Genomic DNA, 27774 nt, shown 5'->3' with positions numbered 1-27774 from the left:
AATGAAATAAAGTTTAAAGCAATAATGGATGTGCATGCTGTGAAGATATTTGTATGGATAATAAAATTTTGCATTTTTTGTACTGCTGCCATTCAAACATTTAGCAAAAGCACTTGGCAAATGCTAATGAATTTGTTCCCACAACAGAAGCACAGACATGACAGCCAACATTTTTCAAATTTAAGTGTCTAAAATTAGACACCAAAGTGTTTTTAGAACCCATAATAAAAATGATTGAATTTTTACAACTGTGGAATACTCACAGCTCTCTGCAAGTGGCTTCATTACTCACACAAAATATAAGCACTTGTGGAAGACACACAATTTCTCCCACCAGTGTGGAAAGAAAAGCCTTGTCCTATTAAAGTTAATTGCCAAGCTCTCATTCACGTTCAGGGAGTCAGCATTTCATTCCTTGGTTCTGGGATGGCAGCAGCCAATGCTGTGTCACTGGGGCTTCCGCTAAGAGCTTTGAAACTGGTCTCTGAGGGTTGGATCATTACTGGTTAACTGCTCTGGTAAATAATTGTGTATATGCTTATTTACAGCACATCACTTTTCAGCCCTAGGGTCCACAGAAAGAGGAACAACAACAAAGTTGATCATGCCTTTGGTCAACAAAAAGACATAACACAATATAAGGGGACCACAGACTTGCCAAAATACAATGACACTAGATAAACAAAGATGAAATTAGAAAGTAGTTTAAATTCTCATAAGGATAAGTACCCAATATTATGAAAAAATTTCCAGAAAAAATTGTTGTCTATAATGCTAGCAAGCAAAACACTTCTGCAAGGGAGGGAAGGAGGAAGGGAGGAAGGCAAGAGAGAATCTCAAATCAGCCCTTCTGACCTCCACAGATAAGGATCAGGTTGCATAAAGAAGAACTTGCATTTTAAAATATGAGCTTGGAAAAACTGCATATTTCTTACTGGTAACTCTTCTAGAGATATACATGGTTCAAAAAATCTTAGGAAAACCAGATTTATCTAGCATTAGAACTTTTAATTTTTTCCCCTCCTGAGTCAATTTTTTTGGATGTTTATTGGGTTTTTGGCCCATCCTGTTTATACTCCTTATGAACCTCAACCTTTTGGATAACGCTGCCAGATGCGAATTTCTTCCCAGACTGAACTGACCTGGATATGCAACATGCAAAACATCACTGCTGCAACTCCGCATACGGCTGGAACATGTAACGAGACTTTGTCCACACCGCCACCGAGCTCCCAGTTTTCACTGGGCGTGTTGGTGCTGCTGGCTTTCCTCATGGTGTTGCTAGCTCTTGTCACCGTCCTTGGAAACGCCCTGGTGATCCTTGCTTTCATCATGGACAGAAATCTCAGGCACCGGAGTAACTATTTCTTTCTCAATCTTGCTATTTCTGACTTTGCAGTGGGTAAGTCGCAGCTGTGGAGGCATGTACTGTTTGTTTCCTAGGAATCTTAGGAGAAGCAAGGGGGTTTCTTTTCGCTGTGTGGTTTCTTCTAAGAGAACTATTTCCCAGCTGTGTGTCTAGGGGAAGGGTCAGGAATGGTGGAAACTGCATTAAGTGTCAGCAGCCTACTATTTTTCAGAAATACATTATCATAGGAAGTGAGTCCTTTGCCAGGTAAACAGGTAATGTTTAATGTTATTGCTTCAGGAAAAGAGACTACTGTGCATGAATCAATGTGGAATAACAAAGAATGGGACTTGTTTGTGAAGAGTCTTGTCTGAAGTCTAGATCATTAAATCGAATACAGCATATATTATCTGGCAGATCTTGCATATGTGGTTTGTATCTTCTACTTTAATCCACTCTCACATAATACAGATAATCATCTGAAGTTTGCAACTAAATAGTGATGAATAGTATTTTTCAACATTTTGCTGTACATGCTCTATCTAGAGTCATACCTTAGGAATATGTGTTTGTATAGGTAAATAAAAATAACAAATCAAAGACTTTCTAAGAAGTTTGATGTTATACATACGTATTTATACATAGCAACACATTTTATTTTGAAACTTTTACTGAGAAAAAGTACAATTAAAATACTAGTGTGATGTGAAGTTGAAGATTGATGTATTGAAATGTTCTGTGAAGTGTTGAGTGTCTCAGATAAGTCTTGGTTAAATTAATGAGTAGGCAGAAGGATGGTTTTAAACAGGTGTGGCTATTTAATGAAATCTATATTCTGACTTGTCACACCACAACAAAATATTTTGAAACTGTTTTTATTCTACTTCTTTTACCTACACTTTTAAAAAGGATACTGAAAGAACTGAAGAAACTGTCTTTGTTCTTTAAATTTATTGCCAGTGTCAGAAATTCTGTTACAGGGCACAGCTTCTAATAGTCTGGGCCTCATGACGTCCAGATCTCCTTGTATAACATTTTGATCCCTTCCCCCATACGGGTGACTTCTTCCAGCTTATAACTGCCTTGTTGTGCCACAGAGCTCTTGCTGCCTGCTGTCTGGCTATGGTACACAGGGAAAAAACCACAGCAGTGAACAGAAAACCAGTGGACAGAGCGGTGTTCTGTCATCTTGCTTACAGTCTAGCACCATATTGAACAACTACTGGCATCTAGCTGAAAAGTACAAAGTAAATAATGTTCTCTATCAAAGAAGGAAGTAGAGATTGCTTGGCATTACATAACTTCCATGAATTTTTGTTTCATGATACTATGTTTACCTGAATGTTTAGTTTTTCATTCTAAATTTGGTCAAAAGTTTTGCAGAATTTAGAGTCAAACTGGTTTATAGTTCTGTAGCTACGTTATTTAGATTCAGGTTATACTTAGATTATCCTTAATTTCTACTTCATCCTAATTGCTAAAAGCACACACTTTCATGCTTGCAGAGCCCTTTGCTTATTCTTTTGCTATGTTAAATCTATCTGATTTTGACCTTGAACAACTTTTGCTTTATGTCTGTATAGCTGGATTTGAATAGATATCTCTTGATTCTTAGTAGAGGGAGAAAAAACAGGAAAAGTAAGATCTTTAGGGAAATGGAAACTCTCAAGATACTCTTCGGTACCTGTTGCAGGAGTACCCACTATCATGAAGTAAATCTAAAGTTGAAATAATACCCTTCCCCCCACCCCCCAGCTCCCATGAATGTTAAAATGTATAATATAACCTTTTGCTGGAAGGAGCAAGTGTTAGTTGCTCTGTAGATGCAGTGATTCCATTTCATTGCAGCATTGATGCTGTTCACCGCATTCCTGCGTCACAGCAAACTACACTGCTAGCTCTTCAGCCTCACATGGCTGCATTGTGACTGTGTGTAGTGTAATCACCTTGAAATCCATTAAAATGGAATCATTGGCACTTTCACCACATTTGGATTTAACAGCTTAAATTTAGATAGCCATGGGTGTGGGTCACTCATGTATGTTCCCACTGCTTGGTGTGTTCCCATAGATAATACCCTATCAGCTCACCAAAAAGTGGTTATGATGAAGAATTATGATGAGAAGAAATGCTAAACTGGGTGTACTTAATTAACTGTGCAGTTTTTGTCAGCCTTCTGATTAGATAGTTTTAAAGATTAGTCCGAAATTCATACTGTATTTCTATAAAAGTTACTTCCGGAGCATTTTTGGACACCATATCATGCTTCTAAGAGGATAGAAGCATGGCAATTAGAATTTATTGTAGAAAACAGTTAGTAAATTACATTGGGGGGAAAAAGATGTTTTTTGTTTGTTTCTTTTAATTTCAGTAGCTTAATACAGAATAGTGTTTACTTCAGCAGGTAAAAAAGTCAGCTGCTCCTTCCTTTAGCAGGGGAAATAAACAGGAGAGGTAATAATGATACACAATAAACACGATACACCTTTCAGAAAGGTATTAATGATAAGAAAGTTACTGGTGCCTAGTTTGTGGTCAAATGTTCAATGGTTGCATGAGAATACAAAGCCTTCCACATGGCAATTCCAGTCAGTATTGTGCTTTTATCAGATACCACAGAAATGTTTCTATGCTTTCACGAGCACTGCCGGCGGTGCTGACTGACGTGTGCATTTGGTTTATTTCCATAGGTGCGTTCTGTATGCCTTTGTACATCCCTTATGCCCTGACAGGGACGTGGCACTTGGGAAGAGGCCTGTGCAAGCTCTGGCTAGTTATGGACTATCTCCTGTGCACAGCTTCAGTGTTTAGCATCGTCCTTATCAGCTACGACCGTTTCCTGTCAGTTACAAAAGCTGTAAGAAGAACATTTCTAATTATTTCTTTATAAATATTGAGATTTCTATAAAACTCTGAGTGTTCACAATAACACTAGAAGCTAAATAGTCCTTCATTATTGTACTATTTTTTTCTGCAGAAAGTTTGATGCTTCAGTTTTGCACTGGGACTTAGAGATAGGACAATGCCTTGCCTATGATTTCAATGTTTCCCTCCTGCCTCCTGGGTTAGAAACTATTTAATTACACTACAGAGGAGGTGGGAAGGTCAAGGTAGAAAAGGGGCAGCAGGAGTGTGGAGAACTTGGTCTTTGGTCATTGGAAGAGTGGTAATGAAACTAGGTTGATTCAAGAATGTGCTTAGGCTTGGGATAAATTTTAAAAGGAGAAGAACATATGAAGAGAGATGTGGGATGGACTGACTGAAGATCAGATGAGGGTCTGCATTATTGCAGGGGGTGATTGACATGTGCTGCCAAGAAGTACTTGGGTGGAAACTAAACCCTTGAAGCAAAAGGAAGAATGAATCAAAATAAGCGGAGAGGTAAGAGGTGTTTCTTGAGTGTTATCATTCTTCTGCTTCAGAAGTTATCTGGAGAATCCAGTGGTAAATATTATCATTCACCATTTCTAAGCTCTACCTGGTGTTTGGTCCAGATGGAAGACGATCAACATCCTTTGCTTTTGATGAGTCTGCTAGCTTGAGTGACATGGGCTGTGTTAGATTGGGAGGTTCTTGTTTGGGAGGTGCTATACAATGCCTAATCTCTTTCTCTTCTTCCCCAGTGTTGTGCTTTTAGGGTTGGTTGTTGCTGCTTTTTTTTTTAAAGCTGAAAAATAAAGTATGAAAACCCCTGTATTTAAAAAATAGTACTATTGAAAAATATTAATGAAGTTGGAGAGCTCAGAATGTGAGAAATGTAAATTAAAAAGGCCTCTGCAACCCAACTGAGCTCCATGTTCTTACGTGCTGTTGGTGGTCTTCATTTACGTGATCACATTCTGGTTTTCTCCTCTAGGTAATTAGGGTGGAGTGAGTCCAGCAGTCTGTAACATAGGGCTGATATCTAAACGACAAGTTATCATGCTTCCTCATTGACTTGTGATCCACCTCTGCCTCTGCTGCAAACCTAGCCTGTGGCCAGAGGCCAGCCATTTCAGACTTAACTTTTTGTGAAGCTGTGTTGAGCTTCCTGTTTTCTGCCTACTAAATTGAGATGCTTGTGGTCTTGCAAAGGGCTGTAAATTCATTATTGCAGAACTGCTGTGGTCTGAGATGATATGCTGCTGTAAGACGTAAAGGAGTCTGAATCTTCAGGCTACAGATGCTTAAAACAGAATCTAAAATAATGTGTGTAACACTGCATCACTGCTCTGTTACTTACTGGTAAAATAGGGACAATGCCCCTCGTGTCACATGCGGTTGTGAAGATACCATTCATTAATATTTGTATAGCATGCAGGTGCTGTGCTAATGAACAGCATAGGAAGCTGATGAGGAAGGTAGTAGTTCTGGGTCTGAGTAAAGCCCGGGATGAATAATGTTGAACAGTATGGAGGAAATAAAATTGTCCAGCTTCTCATTAACTGATCATCTTGTGCTCTGAAAGATGCAGGGGACCAAGAGCTGGAAGTATGTATTGTACATAGTGGCTGGGCTATTACAAGGGTGGTTTTAACTCTTGTCTTTCCTAAGTTTGGATGACATGATTTTAATTCTTAATATTGGTGGAGTTCAAGATCCTTAGGGCACCTAGGAGGGCGCGCAGCAAGCTCACTACCCTGAACTTCAGGAGTGCAGACTTTGGCCCCTTCAGGGATCTGCCTGGTAGAGTACCATGGGATAAAGCCCTGGAGGGAAGAGGGGCCCAAGAAAGCTGGTTAATATTCAAGGTTCACCTCCTCCAAGCTCAGGAGCGATGTATCCCAACAAAAAGGAAGTCAGGCAAAAACACCAGGAAGCCTGCATGGATGAAGAAGGAGCTCCTGGATAAACTCAAACACAAAAAAGGAAGCCTACAGAGGGTGGAAGCAAGGACAGGTAGCCTTGGAGAAATACAGAGAAATTGTCCAAGCAGCCAGGGATCAGGTTAGGAAAGCTAAAGCCCTGGTAGAATTAAATCTGGCCAGGGACGTCAAGGGCAACAAGAAAAGCTTCTATAGGTACGTTGGTGATAAAAGCAAGACTAGGGAAAGTATGGGCCCTCTCAGGAAGGAAACGGGGGACCTGGTTACCTGGGATATGGAGAAGGCTGAGGTATGCAATGACTTTTTTGCCTCAGTCTTCACCAGCAAGTGCTCAAGCCACACCGCCCAAGTCACAGAAGGCAAAGGCAGGGACTGGGAGAATGAAGAACTGCCCAATGTAGGAGAAGATCAGGTTCGAGACCATCTGAGGAACCTGAAGGTGCACAAGGCCATGGGACCTGATGAGATGCATCTGCAGGTCCTGAGGGAACTGGCGGATGAAGTTGCCAAGCCACTATCCATCATATTTGAGAAGTTGTGGCATTTCAGTGAAGTTCCCACTGACTGGAAAAGGGGAAACATAAGCCCCATTTTTAAAAAGGGAGAAAAGGAAGACCTGGGGAACTACAGGCCAGTCAGTTTCACCACTGTGCCCGGCAAGATCATGGAGCAGATCGTCCTGGAAACGATGCTAAGGCACATGGAAAATAAGGAGGTGATTGATGGGAGCCAACATGGCTTCTCTAAAGGCAAATCGTGCCTGAAAAATTTGGTGGCCTTCTACGATGGGGTTACAGTGTTGGTGAATAGGGGAAGAGCAACTGATGTCATCTACCTGGACTTGTGCAAAGCATTTGACACTGTCCCGCCTGACATCCTTGTCTCTAAATTGGAGAGACATGGATTTGATGGATGGACCACTCAGTGGATAAGGAATTGGCTGCATGGTCGCACTCAAAGAGTTGCGGTCAAGGGCTCGATGTCCAAGTAGAGACCAGTGATTAGTGGCATTTCTCAGGGATCGGTATTGGGACCGGTGCTGTTTAACATCTTTGCTGGCGACATGGATGGTGGGGTTGAGTGCACCCTCAGCAAGTTTTCTGATGACACAAAGCTGTGTGGTGTGTTTGACATGCTGGAGGGAAGGGATGCCATCCAGAGGGACCTAGATGGGCTTGAGAGGTGGGCCTGTGCAAACGTCATGAAGTTCAAGAAGGCCAAGTGCAAGGTCCTGCACGTGGGTCGGGGCAATCCCAAGCACAAATACAGGCTGGGCAGAGAATGGATTGAGAGCAGCCTTGAGGAGGACTTGGGGGTGTTGGTTGATGAGAAGCTCAACGTGAGCTGCCAATGTGTGCTTGCAGCACAGAAAGCCAACCGTATCCTGGGCTGCATCAAGAGAAGCGTGGCCAGCAGGTCGAGGGAGGTGTTTCCCCCCATCTACTCGGCTCTCCTGAGACCCCACCGGGAGTACTGTGTTCAGATCTGGGGCCCCCAACATAAGAAGGACATGGACCTGTTGGAGCAGGTCCAGAGGAGGGCCACGAAGATGATCAGAGGGCTGAAGCACCTCTCCTATGAAGACAAGCTGAGAGAGTTGGGGTTGTTCAGCCTGGACAAGAGAAGGATCCGGGGACACCTTACAGCAGCCTTCTAGTACCTGAAGGAGGCCTACAATAAAGCTGGAGAGGGACTTTTTACAAGGGCATGTAGTGATAGGACAAGGGGTAATGGCTTTAAACTGAAAGAGGGTAGACTTAGATTAGGTATTAGGAAGAAATTCTTCACTATGAGGGTGGTGGGGCACTGGAACAGGTTGCCCAGAGAAGTTGTGGATGCCCCATCACTGGAGGTGTTCAAGGCCAGGTTGGACAGGGCTTTGAGCAACCTGGTCTAGGAAGGTGTCCCTGCCCATGGCAGGGGGGTTGGAACTAGATGATCTTTAAGGTCCTTTCCAACCCAAACCATTCTATGATTCTATGATTTTTTCATAGATAGATATTTATGGCTAGAGAGTAGAGTAAATTAAGGCAGTCTAGGTGGACATAAACTCATCAACATTTGCAGTAATACAATGAGCTGTTTACAAGGTAAAGGGAGCGTTAAAACAGAATGTTTCAATAAAGTAAGGGATGTTAAAGCATATGCATGGGATAGATTTTTCTGCTATGGTAAGAGGAAATTGTATTAAAAATTACATTGTCTAGTGTTTGCAGTCTCTCATGGCAACCTGTCTAATATAGAAGGCTTCTACTTTTGCCTGTGCAGGAAGGAAGTCCCACAGCTGCTTTCACTCTCCTCTGAGCCTGGGCATTTCATGAATCATAAATTGATTCCTTATTGCTACCATACTGTGGTGGTGATGAGAACAAGCCATGTCCTTTCACACCTGGAATCCAAACGGTAGGTTAAGCCATAGTAATTTCTGCTCCTCTACAATGCCAACTATTACAATCAACCACAGAGTTACAGTAATTGATGAGCAAGACTAATAGAGTTTTTCAGGACCATACTAAGTGAAGATGTTCTAGGTGTCTGGGGAATTACAGAACGAGTATTATATTTACTTTGCTTGCTGATATTTTTTTGAGATTGAGATAGTTGTTCCAAAATATTATCTGAATACGTCATACGTCCTTTTCCTTCACAGGTATCTTATAGAGCCCAGCAAGGAATAACATCCAACCCTGTCATCAAGATGGTGGCCATTTGGGTCTTTGCCTTCCTCCTCTACTGCCCGGCAATCCTCTTCTGGGAGCACGTGGCCGGATACAGCGTGGTAGCGGCAGATCACTGCTACGCTGAGTTCTTTGACAACTGGTACTTCCTCCTGTGCGCGTCCACCCTGGAGTTCTTTCTGCCGCTGTTCTCGGTGACCTACTTCAACGTGCACATCTTCCACAACATCCAGAGGCGCCAGCAGCATGTCAGCCTGCAGGAATGCGAGTCTCCAAGGAGTGGCAGCCTGTCCTGGAGATTTTGTCTCTTGCCAAGGCCAGGAACATCTCCTTCTCTGTCCGACGCAGAAGACAGTGTTTCATCATTAACGAAGTCATGGAGACCAGCAGTGATGGCTAACTGTCCATCTCCAACACAGACCAGTCCCACGGCTCTCAAAAAGGAATTTTCTGTTTCTTTCCGTTCAAGGACTGGGTCAAAGCTGCAGCGGGACAAGAAAATAGCGAAGTCGCTTGCCATAATTGTATGTGTCTTTGCCTTTTGCTGGGCCCCATACACTTTACTAATGATTATCCGTGGGGCCTGCCAGGGAAAGTGCATCCATAACTCCCTGTATGAAATAACCTTTTGGCTTTTGTGGCTCAATTCCTCTCTGAATCCATTTCTTTACCCTCTCTGTCATATGAGGTTTCGAATGGCTTTCATGAGAATATTATGTCCCAAAAAGTTTGCAATGTTGAGATCACGTAAAACACCTTCTATTTAGAGAATTAAAATAAATGACTTACATATAAGAGGTTCCTCTCTTATTTAGTGCTATTTTTTCATATTTATCTTCAACAGAGATAGAGAAAAAAACTTTTGTTTACTGATAGCATTGGTTATGAGTGCAGCAGAGTCATGTATTTGCCCTGATTTTGCTACTTTTCAGGGTTTTGGTTTTGCTGGTATGATGCCAGGTTAAACACCATCTAGTGCAATGGAAAGAATAACAGGTTTTACTGGATGTCCTTCTTGGTTTGTGGCTTTGAGATACTTTTTACTTTTTTAATATAGATCTGGTATTGTGAAAGAACTCTTTTATAGATATCTCCATAGAGGTTTATTGGAGGGATATACCTGTTTTTGTATGCGTTGAGTTAAAATTTACATCCTATTTGTGATCCTAAAGCTATCAGTGAAGAAGCACTTCTGCTACATTTTTGAAAGGTTGTATAAATACTCACAGGAGCAGTATAATTTTGTTTTAAAAACTATTATGAAGACAAGATAGTGCCCTGTAGTCTTAATTCCCACAGTGAGCAATACGCAAATGGATGGACTGCCTTATCCAGCATATATGTTCTTTTCTAATTTTAATATAGTCCATGCCTGGTGTTGCAGGACACAGTACTCATAAGTTAGTAATCCTGGATGATTTTCGAGAATGAAAGTTTCCATGGTAATGGAATTTTGAGGTTGATTGTCAAAATTGTCACAGGCGTAAATAGTTGTTACTCTTCACCTGGACTGTCTTTTCTCCTGTCAGTGGCTGCCTCTTTGGTCGTGCTTAAATGATATTTAGTGTCAGATTTGTGCACTATTTGATTACCTAAAAGATAGGCCAGGCTTGGGCACATGATCACATTCCTGTTGATTTAGCAGAGCAAGCAATACAAAGTTCATGCTGGATTTATGACTTTGGCTGGCTGTGCGAGAATAGACAATACCCTTTCAGATGTAAAGCTTTGCAAGTGCAAAGGTATTCCACCAAAATGTCTGGAACGAATTTGAACTGACAGAGTGATTTTTATACTAGATCAGTTCTTTGTGTCCTGTTACTGTGACATTATATGGAGTTTCTCTGCCGCTGAACCAGTATCAAACTGGATTTTTTTCTATCACTGAACAAGGGCCATATTGGCTGCTTGAGAATGGGATTCACAGAGGTCTATGAAAGGTGACAGAGAGGTGTCTCAAGCAGCTATTAATAAACAATGCGGGTGGATATGCAGTGCTGAAAGGAGTGGATGAAGGCAATGGAGCTTGGTTACAACCCATTCCATGTGCCAAACTTTCTTGCCTTGTGCTGGGTTTTACAACTCACCCAGAAGGCTTTCACGGACGGGTGAGAGTCACTGGTTAATTTTTTTTTCCTCTCCTTTTATATAATTTTTTCTCCTCTTTGTGTATATATAGAAATCTATAAAATATGGAAAGAGAAATCTGATGCACAGAACAATGAAGAGGAACAGTCAATTTAAATAGTATTTTTTATCTAATTTGAAATTGGCTGTAGAAGTGTTGCAAAATCAGAGTACTCGTTTGCAAGCACAATTCGAATGCATGTAAGCAGCTTAATCACAGCACAAAGTTTGATGGCTTTGAGGAGCTAAAATGCCATTCTGTTCAGAGGTCTGGAACTGAAGACTACTTATGCCAGTTTTCATGCTGGTGGAAGGTTGTCTTTCACCACTCATTCTTGTTATGCTTCCTTGCCTCACATGGATAGTGTTGCGAATTGTGAGCCTGATTGCTGAGAGAGAGACAGCTTCAGGAGGAGGTCATTGATTCAGCACAGCTTTTTTCACTGTCATAATCTAAGGTGCTGGCATAGATTTTGTGGCATTTGTTTTTCTGTGAGGCTTAAAAAACCCAAACACACACACACATTTAAAACATTTGTAGAATAGCTGGTGTACTAAATTAACATCTTTTAAACAAAGAAACTGTAGGTAGGCCCAAAATGGGAAAGTATTTGAGTCATCTGATTTTCTATCCCTATGCTTTTAGTATAAAAATTCAGTTTGCATTTTGTGATGGAAGAATGTGTTGTTTACTTTGGAAAAATGGCCTGCAAAATTATTGACTAGGTAAACTGTATCCACATGTTGCAGTACTGGAAACCTAGAAATTGTCAGGGAGCACAATGTGCAGAAAATCTGAAACCACATAGAGTAGTGAAGCTACTGGAGATCAGTGTTTTTGATGTTCTATATTACACACACAGCGTTGAAACTGTTTTGTCACACCACTCCTGTGTATTTGAAGAATTTGTTGTATTTTTCTGATTGTTGAAATTTTTGCTTAGTGCTCCCAGGGTAAGTCAAGCTATGCTTGCAGCATTAAAGCTGTCTCAGTCAAGGTGGCATCCTAAGTCTTCCCCTCCCTATTGGACATTTTGCAGGGTTATGGTAAGATACTCATTCAGCATTTGTTCTTGGGCATACCTTTCATGCACTAACACAAATGGATTTTGCTTGCCAAAGTGATTTCTAAGCCAAGTTTCTCTGTCTACTCACTCATGCATTTCAACATTTCATGTCCCTGAATTTTCCTCTGTCTTTGCAGATGTCCAATAGGTCTTGTAAATATATGGTGACAGTAGGCATATGACTCAATGAGGTTCAACTCAAACCATAACAGTGTTTTTTCTAACTTGACCCCCTCAGGTCTTACCCTCCCCCCCCCCCCCCCCCCCCCCCCAATAAACATACATGTTGGAAAAAATTGTGTTATCTTTTGTTTGTTTGTTTGTTTGTTTCTGGGACGAGTATTTAACCCTAATGATTCTCCTAATGCCTGCCTCTTTTATGTTAGGCTACCATTTTCCTCCACAGGAAGGAAGGAGGGAGAGACCACATAGATTGCTCCCTCAGCCCCATGGAGGACTATGATTAAAACTTCAACATTTGATTTATTCCCTAATTTTTAAAAGCAAATGGCTGCTCTCCCTTTGTCCACTAATCTAGTCATTTTATCAAAGACGACAACCAAGTTGCTCAGGCATGATTTACCCTTGGTAAACTCATGCTGACTGTTCCCAGTCACCTCTTCCTCCCCCAAGTTCTCAGAAATGCCTTCCAAGAGGACTTGCTCCATTATTTTCCCAGGGACCAAAGAGAGGTTGACCTTTTGTCCTTGTGGCATCATTTGAAGACGGTTGCAACATTTGCCTTTCTTCCGTTTTTTGGAACCTCCCTTCATCTCCATGGCCTTTCAAAGAGGATAGAAAGTGGCCTTGCAAGGATGGTAGCTGGTTCTCTCAGCAGTCTTAGGTGCAGTCCATTGGGTCCCATGGGACAAGTCCTCTCAAGTAATCCCTGCCTTATTCTCACCTGCTCCTGACAGATCTCCTCCTTGAACTCATTCACTAAGCGTGGAGGAGAGGAGACCTAGTTAGTGAAGAATAAAGCAAAGAAAACATTGGCTACCTCAGCCTTATCTGCATCTGCTGTCACTGGATCACTGGCCCAATTCAGCAAAGCGCCCACATTTTTCTTATTCAGCATTTTACTGTTAATGGGGTGGTTGAAGTTCTTCATGTCGTCCTTGATGTCCTTTAGAAGCAGTTCTTCATGTCGTCCTTGATGTCCTTTAGAAGCATCAATTCTAGGTGAGCTTTAGTTTTCTTAACATCATGCTTATGTGGCCAGGCAATCTCTCTAAATTCCTCCTTTGTAGCCCGTCCCTGCTTCAAACTCTTCCACGCTGCCTTTTTGCATTGTAGCTTCCCTGGTTAGCCAGTGTCCTGATACTTCTACTTGTTTTCTTGAGAACTGGGATGGGCATTTATCGTGCATGGAAGCTGCTGTCCTTAGAGGCCTGCAGGTTCCCTTAGCTCCTTTGCACTTCAGAGCTGCCTCCCATGGGATCCCACCTACCACTTCCCTGAATAAACCGAAGTCTGCTCATCTGAAGCCCATGGTCTGTACTCTGCTATTCTCCTTCCTCACCCCATTTAGGATCTTGAACTCCACTAACTCATAGTCACTGCAGCCAAGGCTGCCATTGACGACACATCCTTAACCAGCTCTTCTTTACCAGTGAACAGCTGATCCAGCTGTGTGTCACCCCTGTTGGCCCAACTTATATCAGAAAAGTTCTCCCTGACACCCTTTCATGGAATCTTGTTGACTGCTTGTACCTGCTGTGTTGACTTTCCAGCAGATGTCATGAACATTGAAGTCCCACACAAGAAACAGGGTCTGTGATCCAGAGGCTTCCTTGATTTGCTTAAAGACTTCATGACCTCCCTCCCCCCTGATCGGGGTGCTCTGCAACACACTCCTCTACCATGTCACCCATGTCACTGCCTTCATGACTGGTGACTTTGTGACTGCGCAGGCAGCTCTAATTCCTCCTGTGTGTTTCCCAGGCTGCATTTGTGCACATGCACCTGAGGCAGGTGTCTGTTTGCCACGTTTTATCATTTCTGAGGTCTCTTCTATTCCTGTTGCCCCGCACCTTTTGCTTTGATTACCCCTTACGATATGTTCCCCTTTGTTTCCCAAGACAGGATCAGAGCACTGCACCTCCTCCACCCCACATCTTGTCCACTCTCTCTTTCCTTGTTTCTTGCCCTATGTCTTCTCAAGCACCCAGCATTATGGCTGCAGTCCGAAAAGCCAGTTGCAGGGTGTGCCGTGGTGCTGTGGAGCCAGTGAGCTGCAGGCATGAGTCACAGCCATGGCCTGCCATCTTCTGTGCACTTACCAAAATAGATGAAATTGTGATGAGGAAGGGATATGCCTTCTCACACCTGCAAAGAGCTAAGGGTTTGGCATTTTGTGGAGTGGGAGCTTACCTGGAATTACTTGGGAAGTGGAGGTTTAGATGCGCCACGCTTATAAGGTCCTCCAAAGCCCCAGGTATTTGGTTTGCTGTGCCCAGGGCTAGACTTGCTTCTGATTAGGATGAACTGAAAAGGTATTGGTGATACTTGGGCTGTGTATAACTGAATTTTAAATGCTCTGTAGCCAGCAGCATTAAGAAATAAACATCCATCCTTAACTGTAAAATATAGTAAGTGGTATAGCAGCAAGAGCACCAGTGATGACATTTTACTGTAAGAGAAATAAAATTGTAGTAATTTAAATCCTGTGGGCCACTGGGGAAGTGAAAATGAGATCTGTTTTTAGCTTCAGCAGAATTCAATGTGTAAAAGTGCTTACACAATGCTAATATGCAAACTGCTTGACTGTGAAAAGAGTTGTTTTCAGACTAACTTTTCTGACCTCAGTAGATAAGGATCAGTGTTCAGGAGAGAAAGAGATAATTTATTTTAAAGCACTTACTGCTGCTTCCGACGTGTCTTTTTTATAGATTTTGTTTTCAGGCCAATAGGTGCATTCAGATGAAGGAATGTTAGAGAATCCAAGCCTTGAGGTCTTGTGATCCATTATTTTGATACTGTGAATTTTTTTGGATGTGTCAGTATTCAGCCCATCCTGTTAATAGACTTGACTCAACCTTTTGGATAACGCTGCCAGACGCGAATTTCTTCCCAGACTGAACTGACCTGGATATGCAACATGCAAAACAGCACTGCCGCAACTCCGCATACGGCTGGAACATGTAACGAGACTTTGTCCACACTGCCACCGAGCTCCCAGTTTTCACTGGGCGTGTTGGTGCTGCTGGCTTTCCTCATGGTGTTGCTAGCTCTGGTCACCGTCCTTGGAAACGTCCTGGTGATCCTTGCTTTCATCATGGACAGAAATCTCAGGCACCGGAGTAACTATTTCTTTCTCAATCTTGCTATTTCTGACTTTGCAGTGGGTAAGTTGCAGCTGTGGAGGCATGTACTATTTGTTTCCTAGGAATCTTAGGAGAAGCAAGGGGGTTTCTTTTCGCTGTGTGGTTTCTTCTAAGAGAACTATTTCCCAGCTGTGTGTCTAGGGGAAGGGTCAGGAATGGTGGAAACTGCATTAAGTGTTTCAGCAGCCTATTATGTCTCAAAATATGTTATAATGAGAAACATATCCATTTGTCATATAAATACTTTTAATGTTGCTTCAGGAAAAAGGAGCAACTACTGTATGTAAATACCTGTTGATTGAAAGAGGTTGTTCGCTACAGTTTATGATTTACCTTTGCTCATCCTGTAAGATCACACACTTCAGAACATCCTTATATTTGACAGTATAACTGTTTTCTTATACAGCTATCTGTGGTACGTCCAGGTGAATTAATTACTTCTCTACATAGTACTAATGGCTTATGAGTGTATTACACTACAGAAAACACTTTACCACTGTGACTTTTTACTGGTTTCACTCAGTGCAGGCTATAGATCAGATGGCTTGCCCGATGCCAGCCACATCCTGCTGGCATCTCCCATCTGTTTTCCTTATTAGTTCCCACTTCCCATAGTGTCATTGCAGAATTCCGTGGCAGTTGGCCCCTCGAGGTACCATGGATCCAGTCCTGGCGGGTGATGCCAGGCAAGGAGGTGGGGGGCGTGAATGCCTTGTGCCGCAGTCCTTCAGGGTTCAGGCCAGGGAAACAGCCCGTGCAAGCAGAGAAAGCCTGACAAAACCATGGTCCTGTAGAATATGTTCCAGCAAACACCTTGACTCGAGGCTAGCAAGGAAGTGTTTCTGCACACTAGTGCTTTCCTTTCAGGACCGTCACAGAGACCAGTATTCACTGAATCATGAGGGGGGAAATAGCACTCGTTGACCTACTCCACTTCTGGCAATACTGTCCCTCCTAACTGCTGTTTCTTTGTCAGTGCTGTGTAGTGAAGTGTATTAGTTTAGCCTTTAAGATTTTCCTTCTCTTATGCCATTTATAGCCTGTGGCGCCTAATTCTGGGGCTCGCCCCATGGGGCAAAAACCAAATGACACGTGTGCTGGCGCCTTGGCTTTCCTGCTGCAGCAGACAATTTGCTAGACCTGCCATTTCATTGCTCAGGTCTTCTGCAGAAGTCTGTTTCTCCTCGTATCTTACAGTTCAGTCAAGAGGTTTAAATATCTATCTTCCACATCAGTTCTTGTTGGTGGCTGGTGTCTCATGGAGTCTTAAATCAGCCAAAAGGAAATGATTGGTGTCAGTATTATGTTGGCCTATAGACCATGAAATCTAGGAATTTGTTTCTGGGATCAGTCAGAAATTGCTTTATTTTCTGAAGATGCTGTGGTATTTTTTTGATTTCTTAGAAGTCTGGAATCTTTCCAGGCATGTGATGCATGTCTTTTGCATCCTCTAATTAGTAAAAGTGAGAATAATTTCAAATATAAATGCTTAAAACCTGGTTCTTGCATCTGTATTTATATCTATAGCTAAAAGCAGTCATTACTTTTTGACATAGTGCCAAACATTGATCCCGTTGAAGTTGAAGAGAGCAGTAGCTGTCATCAGCAACTCTGAAAAATGAGTATTTTGTACAAAAGTGATGCTGCTTGTATTTAAGGTATATGTTAAAACAAGCGATCAGTATTGAAAAAGCTGTGCACACTTGCCTGTTGATAACTCTCTGTCAGCTCATTGCCCAGAGGATTATTGTCGGTGGGCCACATCGGCCTGGATATGTTCAGTAACTTCCAAGATCTTGATGGACATATTGAAAAATAAAAATCTGAAGACTTTAAAATGGATCTTGAAGCTGCATATAGTTTTATATTTGTCTCTAGTGGGTCAGCGTTTTCAGGAACGTAGCATCAAACATTGCACCATACTTTTGAGAGAATATTAGTGGTAAAATTAAGAAGTTGCTGGCTTAAAAATAAAGCACAAACATGATTTTCTTATAGAAGTACTTCAGTGGAAGGCCTTTTGGAGGAAAAACAAATGTCACAAACAAAAAAAACAGTTCTGGAGTTAATCTCAGCTGAAGAACTAGCATGAGATTAAAACACCTCTTAAAAGTGGGAGGGGGTTTCATACCTCTTCGGTAGAAGAGGTTTTCAGATACCACACAGACTGTCCAATATATTGTCTCTAGCTTACAAGTGCTAGCCAATCTTACATTAATAACCAACATTAGCAATATCTGTAGATGTGTTTGGGGGAAAACTCTAACACAGATAAAAGACTAGAGGATATATAGCGATGAAGTTACATGTCAGATTGCAAGCACAGTGCATATATGCTGCAGCACTGATTATGTATCTTTAGAAACTGTAAATTGATTAGACTGCAGTTTTCTTCTTCAGCAGATCCTTCTTTGCTGATTTGCCCTGAGCTTATTCCCAACAATCAGCATACCCAAATACACTAAGATCTAATATATAGAAAGTCACCGTCAGATTTCATGAAAATCTAAGAATTTCTGTATATAAATCACATATTCATGTTCACAGATCTATTTTTTTTAGCTGAACACCAGAATAGTGTCTCTCTGTGCTTCCAGGAGTACCATCTGCAATCTGTATGAACTGCATGGTGTCTCTGTGGTTGCTTTCCACAGGTGCGTTCTGCATGCCTCTCTACATCCCTTACAGCCTGACAGGGAAATGGCACTTGGGAAGAGGTGTCTGCAAGCTCTGGCTAGCTATGGACTATCTCCTGTGCACAGCTTCAGTATTTAACATTGTTCTTATCAGCTATGACCGTTTCCTGTCAGTTACTAAAGCTGTAAGTACCCCGTTTATACGTTCTCTGATTTTGTTGCAAGATTATTGGTAGATTATACTGACCAACCTTTGCCATGTTGGTGAGTGTAAGCCCAAATTTAATTGAGATAATAGCCCTCAAAAATGTGCTGATGTGTGGAGATTATTAGATATTTGCAGCTAGTTGCGGTGAATATTCTGCATTGAGTGTGCTCCAGCCCAGAGCTGGTCAAACAGGACTTTTCTCACAATTTCTGCTGCAGGTTGCTGTTGTGCTACTGCTTGAGGGAAAGCAGGCTGAGGGGTGAAAAGGGTAAGGCAGGAGTCTGGTAAAAAGGGGGCAAGGAAAGAGGAAATTTGAGATAAACTGGATTTGGGTTTGGACATAAAATCAGGCATGGGAGGAAAAGGTAGTGGGACTAGGGCAGTGAGGTGAAGGACACCGGGGAGGATGTCTAGGCCTGAGACGTGGCCTCAAATGATCCTGGGGAAGATTGGGAGCACATGGCCTCACCAGCGCCGAGTACAGGGGCACGATCACCTCCCTGCTCCTGCTGGCCACACTGTTTCTGATCCAGGCCAGGATGCCGTTGGCCTTCTTGGCCACCTGGGCACACTGCTGGCTCATATTCAGCCGGCTGTCAAGCAACACCCCCAGGTCCTTTTCTGCCAGGGAGCTTTCCAGCCACTCGTCCCCAAGCCTGTAGCATTGCATGGGGTTGTTGTGACCCAAGTGCAGGACCTGGCACTTGGCCTTGTTGAACCTCATAGAATTGGCCTCGGCCCATCGATCCAGTCTGTCCAGATCCCTCTGCAGAGCCTTCCTACCCTCAAGAAGGTCAACACTCCCACCCAACTTGGTGTCATCTGCAAACTTGCTGAGGGAGCACTTGATCCCCTCATCCAGACCATTGATAAAGATATTAAACAAGACCAGCCCCAATACTGAGCGCTGGGGGACTCCGCTTGTGACTGGCCGCCAACTGCATTTAACTGCATTCACCACAACCCTTTGGGCCTGGCCATCCAGACTTTTTATTACATTTTATTATTTTATATTATTTTATGTCAAGGAAAAAAAATCTGGGAAATCAAACACCAAAACATTTTGCATGTAAGAAACTTTACACTGGAAACCCAAAGACTCAGCTTTTACAAAGTGCAAAATTAAGATCACCTGCATAAATGTAATTAAGAGCTACGGACATTTGTATGATAGTCTTTAATGACATTAACTCATACTTTTTTTTTTTTAATTGGATATCTAAGCTCCTAGAATTACACATTCATCCTCTCATCCTGTGAAAAGGATGGAGCAGGTTGTAAGCTACAAGATATCTATCTGTTCTGCAACATATAGTGGAAAATAAGTACTGGCCCCAGAGTAGGGGAAGAAGTGAGAAAAGGGATGATTTTGTGTTTCATCAGCTAAAGGCTGCATTGCACAGCTGGAATCTATTCCTACCTCCTCATGAACCGTGCAATAAAAAATTTTCTCAAAGGTGGGTGTTAAACATGTGCCACATTTTCTGTTGACCAGTGTGATGCATATAGTCCTATTTACTTGTAAAATGCTGTAAAAAGCAGTGCAGTTGTCAGTGAATGGGAGTCATGCTCTGAACAACTATAAAATGCTAATTAGTCTGGCACTTCAGACCACAGATATCTCAAACAAGGCATACCAAATTACTAGGTATTGATGGATGATCACGTTCCATCGTCTGGACCAGGTCTCTAGCACATTTACATTAACTTGTAGAGAGACACCCCTATGTTATGTTAACATCAATGAATTAAACATACTTGTGTGAGCTTCACCTAATCAGCATTCCCGCAGCTCTAAATTACCAAGCGTTCTGCTAAGTTCCTCTCCCACTACTTCTGTTGGTTCCAAAACATGTCTCTACAGGTGTGAACTTTTTCTTTTTTTTCCCTCGCAGGTATCTTATAGAGCCCAGCAAGGAATAACATCCAATCCTGTCATCAACATGGTGGCCATTTGGGTCTTAGCCTTCCTCCTCTACTGCCCGGCAATCCTCTTCTGGGAGCACGTGGCCGGATACAGCGTGGTAGCGGCAGATCACTGCTACGCTGAGTTCTTTGACAACTGGTACTTCCTCCTGTGCGCGTCCACCCTGGAGTTCTTTCTGCCGCTGTTCTCGGTGACTTACTTCAACGTGCACATCTTCCACAACATCCAGAGGCGCCAGCAGCATGTCAGCCCGCAGGAATGCGAGTCTCCAAGGAATGGCAGCCTGTCCTGGAGATTTTGTCTCTCGCTGAGGCAAGGAGTGTTTTCTCCTCCATTGGCAGCAGAAGACAGTGTTTCTTCCTCCACGAGGCCAAAGAAAGAGTCTTTGGTAGCTGAGAGCTCACCTCCATCCAGAGGCAATTCTGTAACCCCAGAAAGTGACTTCTCTCTTTCTTTCTGTTCGAGGACTGGGTCAAAACTGCAGCGGGACAAGAAAATAGCGAAGTCGCTTGCCATAATTGTATGTGTCTTTGCCATTTGCTGGGCCCCATACACTTTACTAATGATTATCCGTGGGGCCTGCCAGGGAAAGTGCATCCATAACTCCCTGTATGAAATAACCTTTTGGCTTTTGTGGCTCAATTCCTCTCTGAATCCATTTCTTTACCCTCTCTGTCATATGAGGTTTCGAATGGCTTTCATGAAAATATTATGTCCCAAAAAGTTTGCAACATTGAGATCAGACTCTTTTTAGAAGGAATAAGAAAAAAAAAAGTCTCAAGAGCAGCTGGATGAGGGATGTAAGTAGCCACAGTTTGAAAGAGTTAGTATCTTCCAGGAGAGTAGTCTAGTTAGAAAACCTAGATAAACCTTCCATGAAATATGTCCTCCTTCAGACAAACATGCATGCCCAAAGTTTGTATACTTTTTCCAGCTATTTCAGTTGGCTGGTTAAAGGATATTGCCTCTGTCTGACTTTCCCTAGTAGTCTATCCACTTTATATTTATTCTGGTTGTTGAAGATACTATCTTCAATTACTGTACAGCTTACATTTGTGTTCACGGGTGGTATTAGTTAAAAATACAATAAAGGTGGGTATTTGCCCTAAGGTCAATAGTATTCTAAAGTTAATATCTTCTCTGTTCTATTTCTTTTGAACAGTTTGTACTGCATTCAGAAGCATCATAAAGCATCCAGTGAAGTTATGACTTGTGTTGTCAGGCACATAGCAGGACTACTTCCTTTCACTAAGGATGTTCAGACATTAGGGGAATACAGGGGCTACTTTTAAAAACTCAAGTGAAGGTTTTCTCTGCAGAAAGGCATTAATCTGCATACTTGCTCAATGCAGCAGTAGTGAATTTAGGTGTGTAAAGCATTTATGTGCATCTCCAGCTATTCTTCAAGAAAGAAGCTTTCTACAGCTATAGTTTTGAGAGATCATAGAAAAGAGTAGATTTGTTCTTACTCCTTGAGGGAGAAAATCTGCTGCTGCTGGCCCAGGGGACGATGTGTGCAGCAGTCCGAGTGGCGCTAACACTGCACCCCCCCCCCAGATCGTTTTGTGACTCCCAGTGAAGATCTGACTCATACTGTGAAAAATGCTGGTCTTACAAGCCCTGCTCACTTCCAAATATGACATAGTGCACAGGGACGAACTCAGCTCCACACCTGAGCAAATCCCCTTTCGGTTCAGTGTGCCAATGGGCAAGCAATTTGAATAACTGAGAAACAGGCTAAATGTGAATATTATGTCTCATTTGTCCTCTTCTGTACTTCTTCTAATTCTGTTACAAGCCATTTGTTGGAGGTTATGGTAAGTGGGTAAATTTCTTACACGCTATGTAAGGCTGTGTTTGGTTTGCTGCATCAGCCAGGAAAATGACTGACCTTGATGACTCCCTGTAGTTTGTGTGGTGACTTAGCTGAGACATCATGGAGGTAATCTTCTTTCAAAACTCAGTTTCCAAGCTGTTAAGGGTTATTTAGTTGCACAATTCTGGAATTACCAGGTACTAGATTCCTTACTAAATAAACAGTGTAACTCCTTAAAATACATATAGTTTCTTTTCATCATACTGTCAGTAAGAATAAGGCCAGCAAATAAATGGAAGAATAAATACTGAAGAAATGTGAGAGGTAGTGGATGTCCCTTTTATCTTCTGGTTTTATTTAGTGTATATTCATATAGTATGAATATACATTCATACATAGTACATAGTACACTTTACTTAACTTTACTTAACTACCACTTAATCATAGTTATTTGTCTTGTTATACTGTATGATCTAAACTCATCTACTTACACAAATTACATGTGTATTCACTAATGTAGGAAGTGTCTCTCAAACATGAGCTGAGAACCATAAGAGTCAATAGAAACTATTTCGAAGACCTGTTTTTTAAATAGAGCTTTGCTGAAGATGTTAATCATGGGATACAAAATACGAACCGACAATAACATACTGCAAGGAATGCGTAACTGAAATACATAACTTTTTTTTTAAAAAAACCTAAAGAGAAGAATCTCAGTTTTGGTATTTTTAAAGTTTTTTAAATGCTAGGAAACACTGATGGGTGGTCAACCTTTTGGGAATAAACTTGCCCAAGATTCAGGTGTGAAGTGCTGAGGGAGGAGGGTTATTCTTACACCTCAGGTGTGAGGTGTACGTACACCGCAGGTAGAAACATGAACGTGAGTTCAGTGTCAGGAGAATGACGGTCAGAGGCACAGCCCTTATTTGACTGTCTAATAACTAATAAAAAGCTGCATTATGACAAATACAGCAGGAAGATGTACTTCTGTTGACATCATCTCCAGGCAGACCAGGTGATTACCTAGCCTAGCCTGGACTTGTTTCACTGTCACACTCAGCTGTTGAGTTCTTTCCTGCTACAAAGTCTGGCCCATTATAATTTCCTTTGTGGTTTTTTTTTTTTTTCTTTCTGTGATATTTCTTTTTGGAAATGTAACATAGGCTAAAATGTAAACTTGGGAAGCCTACGGTGTAACTGAGAGGTTTACAAAAGCATATTGGCTTTTCTACCTCCTCTCCAGCATTCTCTGAATACACTTCTTATTTGTTCTTTAGACTAAATGTAATCTTTTTAGTTGATGTCTAAACAGCACGAGGCACTATAGGATCTTGGCCAATGAGTTGGGCTTGTAATTACTGCTAAAAGTCAACAGATATATCCAAAGCAGGTCAGACCACAAAACACAAGTGCCCACTACACCCGTATGTTTTCTTTAAGTGCAGCAAAGCTTTTGTCATTCTTTTAAAATGTAACTTGTAAATTTAGTAATGTTGAACATGTGCAAACAAATCCATTTGTGTCAGCCTTAAGAGCAAATGGGTCCTTAATGCTTTATAAGACATGCTTTTGATAGTGTTAGCAATAGGGAGTTAAACATCTCATTCTGGTTAGCTTATCAAAAGGCTATCTATGAAGTTAAACCATTGCCACGTGTAGATAAGGACACATACTCTTACATCTATGACATGTTATATTTTTTTGTTCTTCCTCTTCCTTACTCCTGTCTTTTGCTTGCTTCTCATGCCAACCTGGTCTCTGCCACACTGGTTGGTACAGGCTAGAACTGCAGCTGAATGCTGGTCAACAGGGACTTATTTTTAAGCAACCTGAGGCCTTGTGAAGTCTGTAGCAGTGCCCTGTGCAAGGCCTAGGAAAAGCAAGTTGAAGTTAGTTGATAGAAGATACTGAGCACAAGCCTAGCTCCTCTGCCTCAATTTGGGCTTACTTGACATGTTAGAAGTTGCCCAAATAATTACTCTAACTGGGCAGTGCTTCTTGATGCAAACTTGGTTTTGGGGGCATGGGTTAATAACTCTGGCTTACTTCTGGCACCCTTTGCAACTGTACTGGCAAATAAGTTGGGAATCTAGTTGCTCTTGTCTTCCTCACTTTTTGTGAGCTATTGTTTGTCAGATAGAGGAGTAAGAAAGAAGCTGATGGGCAAGAAAAATGGGGTGGTTTAGGTGAGGGGCTAGATTAGTCTCTTTATTCTTCTGATATAGAAGTTACTTCCAACAGAGAAAGACACAGGATCTCTGTACGTTGTACTCTTTACTCTTCAGCCAGGCAGCATAAATACTGGGAACTGTCAGAGGGATGGTTAGGCTAAGAACGTGTGATCATGGGAGTACTCCAGTGCTCCTGGTGATCACTAGTTCTTGTGAACCGTGGGTCCCTGTGAAAGTTGCACAAGTAAGCTGCATTACTGACCTAAGTGCCGGTGACATGAAATTCTCCCTACATCTGCTCTGAACTCATGGTCAGTGCAGGTCCTGCAAGCTATGGCATGGGGTCCACGCTGATGAAAGTCATCAGCAAAGGTGCTGGTTAGAGGGAAAAGTGATACTGCTGTCAAATGCAAATTTCACTTCTCCCTTGGATTGACAGAACCATAGGAGCCTTTTCACATATGCATTATTTGGTAAATGAGAGTGACCAGACAACTTCCTTTCTTTCTTACATGTTAAAAAAAAAAAAATCCTGTTTCAAAATACCACAGTAAAACTTCAGTTTGAAGTACAGAATTTACTTGAAAATTGTTATGAAAATATGTGAAGAAAAAGCTTTTATAAACAAAATTCAGATGTGTATCTAAGTGCAAAAGCTAGAGTTGACTAAAAGAGAGTGTCACACTTTTTAGGAGGAATCCGTCTGGGTTCTGGAGACATGGCTTTTTAGTTTCATTACTGAACAACAGCATAATCCTTCATAAAAAAATCTTCTTTGGGCTCTAACCAAAAGAACTGATAAAGGGAAGGACATCTTGCTGAGCAAATCTTAGTCAAGAACAATTGAGTCTTATTTCTATTTGTGTGAGGGCCCTGTGGGCACCCAATAGGCCTTAACTGCCATGACCAACCTCACCTGGACCCCCACCACCAACATCAACCTTGTGCCCTGAAGCACCATAAGACTTGGGGGGGGTCCTCATCTGAGCTACCTGAGTGCCTGTAGGCTGCTCTTAGCTCTGTCTTTTGCATTTTTTTGAGGTTTTGACTGGACTTCTGGGATTGACCTTGGACCCAGCTTGTCACCTCATGTTTGTGTCATGATCTCCCCCAGCTGTACCTGCAGAACTGAAGTCTTCCACAGTGGAAGACTGTCTGTGATATCGCTTGCCTCCCAGAAAGAAATCACACAAGCGACTTCCAAGCAAATCCAGGGGCTCCTGAGGAGGTTCCTAGCTCTGCCTGACAAGGGTCTCTTGGCCTTCTTCCCCCAAAACAATTCCAGATGCCACCCTTTCCTTTTATTTTTATCAGGTTACCATGGCACATTGTGCAGTGCTATCCTACTACTTTATTGTTATACCAATCTTCCCTTACTATTGCATCCTTCAATGCTGTTTTTCTCCTTGCCACCTCACCACATTTCTTATATTCCTGTAGTATCTGGTTTCTCATTTTGCATCAGGTAGTTCATGTTCCTCCATACTGTTGTAGTGCCTATAGATTTGCTACGGCACATATTTCTGTGTGCCTTACTCAACAGTTCCCCAGACACATTGGTACAGCTTTTCCACTAAACTTATCATAGATCTGATTGCTGTTCTCACTCACATTAGCATTTTCTTTCTCATTTCCTGTACTGTAAAAACACCTTTCTTTTTAAGAGATCCACACAGAAATTTAATATTCTCTGAGTAAAACCTGTTGTTGTTAACATGTTAGCAGTCTAACACAACCATAAATACCTTCTCTTATACAAACTTTACCATTCATAGCCTATCTGCTGTTAGGCTGCTGTAATTTTGCGGTAGAACACAGGATTCTTGCACATCATCACTAAAATGACAGTGCTTCCTTATCTCACAAATGCCGAAACTTAATGATCTCTGTTCCTAACAAATATAAAAAATCATAGCTGATTCCCTTTGATGGTGTGGAGGTTCTGGCACACTATTTTGTAAGGTTTTTGGGAACTTGGATTAAACATGATGTAAAATGCAAAATTTAAAAAGACAAAATTTAAAATAAAAAACCCCAACCAAACGCAAGATCAGAAATGAATAAATTTTAAGCAAAGAAACACAACGGATGTATCCAGACCAGAAAAATTAAATTCCTTTTTGTTCTGGTTTTCTACCTGTGCACCTCTAGTTTAAAAACAATGTTTCAACAGCAGTGTTAATGAAGTGAGTTAGAAATAGCTTTCCTAGTGCAAATAGTGTAAAGTGTTATAAGGTAGGGTGGCTGGATTTGTGTATGGCAAAACTGGAACAGCATCACACAATGAGAGAAGATGAAGTTCAATTTTTTACTGTGCAGAAGGGATCACTTTCCTTAACAGAGAGGAAATGAAAAAAAGCAGACTCTCTCCTTCCTTACATCACCAAATCTAGATATTGCCCTCTTAAGACTTTCCCCCTCTAGCTCTTTTTTCAGGATCTGGCTACTGTACTTGAGGCTGGATCAAACTTTCTTGCCTTTAAGTGTTTGCAGAGTGTTCTGATCTTCACTTGTGTGCATACTTGCTCACTCATTGTCCCTCCTTGCTAAACAACTGCCCAAATTTTTTATCTTCAGTATGCTTTTTTTCGGTAGGAACTCTCCCTTATCACTATATCTTTAAAGAAGAGCATTTGTTAGACCTATCGGTTGCAACAAGATTCAGTACAACCAATAATGACTCTTCACTGATGTGCTCTCTCTTGAGCTGTGGAAACATTTAAAATCAGCTGCTCCCTTTCCCCCATTTTCTGTAGGACAAGGCACAATGATTTGTGTTTGTCCCCTTCACACTGGTGTCTTTTGGTCACCCTGCCTAGGTCTGCCTGAGGAAGCAACACAGCCTCCCCCTGAAGATCACACTTTTATGTCTCACTCCTAGGAAGGAGGACAGTCACACTGCTGTGTAGGTGCCTTGTAAAACAGGTCAGCTTTCCCCCACTGCCTGTGTTGGCAATGAAATGAGAAGCTCCTCCAGAGCATGGTTTAGAGGAGGGGTCTGACTTAACCCCTTGAGACAGCAATTGAGAAGGCCTGTTCATCCCCTGGTAGGCTTGTGAAGGCAGGCTCTGTGAACGTATCTGCTGTTTGCCTTATGAGAGAGCCTCACAGAAGCCTATTTGGCATTTTCCTCTCGCTGTTCCAACCGACATTCTCCTGCAGATGTCACTAGTGCTACACGGCATTTTTAAACCTTGCGAATCCATGGGTTTTTCAAAAGATGTTATTTGTATGTACAATCCTGTGTGATATGACACCAGCACCTTTCTGCTAGAAATGCCACCAGATCTGTTATATTACATCTAATATTTACTCTGCTGCAGAAAAGATTAGGGGTAGGGCTTATTACCTTGGCAAAGAAAGGGAGACTTTGGTCATACAGATAATCGTAAGTCAGTGCAGGACTTCTTCCGAAGTTGCCCTGCATAGAAATCATCCTGTGCTCTGCATTTAAAACAGAGCCTTATATGTCCTGTGGAAAAGGAAAGAGAGTCATACTGAGCTGAGAGTAGGTCCTCAGAATTGGCTCGTTGAAAAATGTGTCCTCTCTTCTGATATAAAAGACTTTGTTCTCATGATTGCTTTAAGGTTATTCTAATTGTGGGCTGCTGCTAAAACAGCCATCTGTCTCTCCTACCCTTCCTGCTGTTGCTGCTGCTCCATCC

The 27774-nt window shown here is 41.9% G+C and overlaps 2 protein-coding genes across 2 annotated transcripts; both read left to right on the top strand.

Annotated features, from left to right (window-relative positions):
- The first annotated feature begins 1113 nt into the window (after nucleotides 1-1113).
- LOC104261647 (histamine H3 receptor-like) lies at nucleotides 1114-9598 on the top strand. Its single transcript, XM_059815427.1, has 3 exons — nucleotides 1114-1402; nucleotides 4039-4205; nucleotides 8804-9598. The coding sequence occupies exons 1-3, from the start codon at nucleotides 1114-1116 to the stop codon at nucleotides 9596-9598; spliced, it is 1251 nt and encodes a 416-aa protein (XP_059671410.1).
- A 5494-nt stretch (nucleotides 9599-15092) lies between these two features.
- On the top strand, nucleotides 15093-20876 carry LOC132316768 (histamine H3 receptor-like). The gene is made up of 3 exons (XM_059815627.1): nucleotides 15093-15372; nucleotides 18006-18172; nucleotides 20091-20876. The coding sequence occupies exons 1-3, from the start codon at nucleotides 15126-15128 to the stop codon at nucleotides 20874-20876; spliced, it is 1200 nt and encodes a 399-aa protein (XP_059671610.1). The 5' UTR covers nucleotides 15093-15125.
- The last annotated feature ends 6898 nt before the right edge of the window (nucleotides 20877-27774 follow it).

This window comes from Gavia stellata, chromosome 3 (genome assembly GCF_030936135.1).
Source record: "Gavia stellata isolate bGavSte3 chromosome 3, bGavSte3.hap2, whole genome shotgun sequence".
NCBI lineage: Eukaryota > Metazoa > Chordata > Aves > Gaviiformes > Gaviidae > Gavia > Gavia stellata.
Note: the sequence above shows the minus strand (reverse complement) of the source record. Positions and strands in the feature narration are given on the sequence as shown.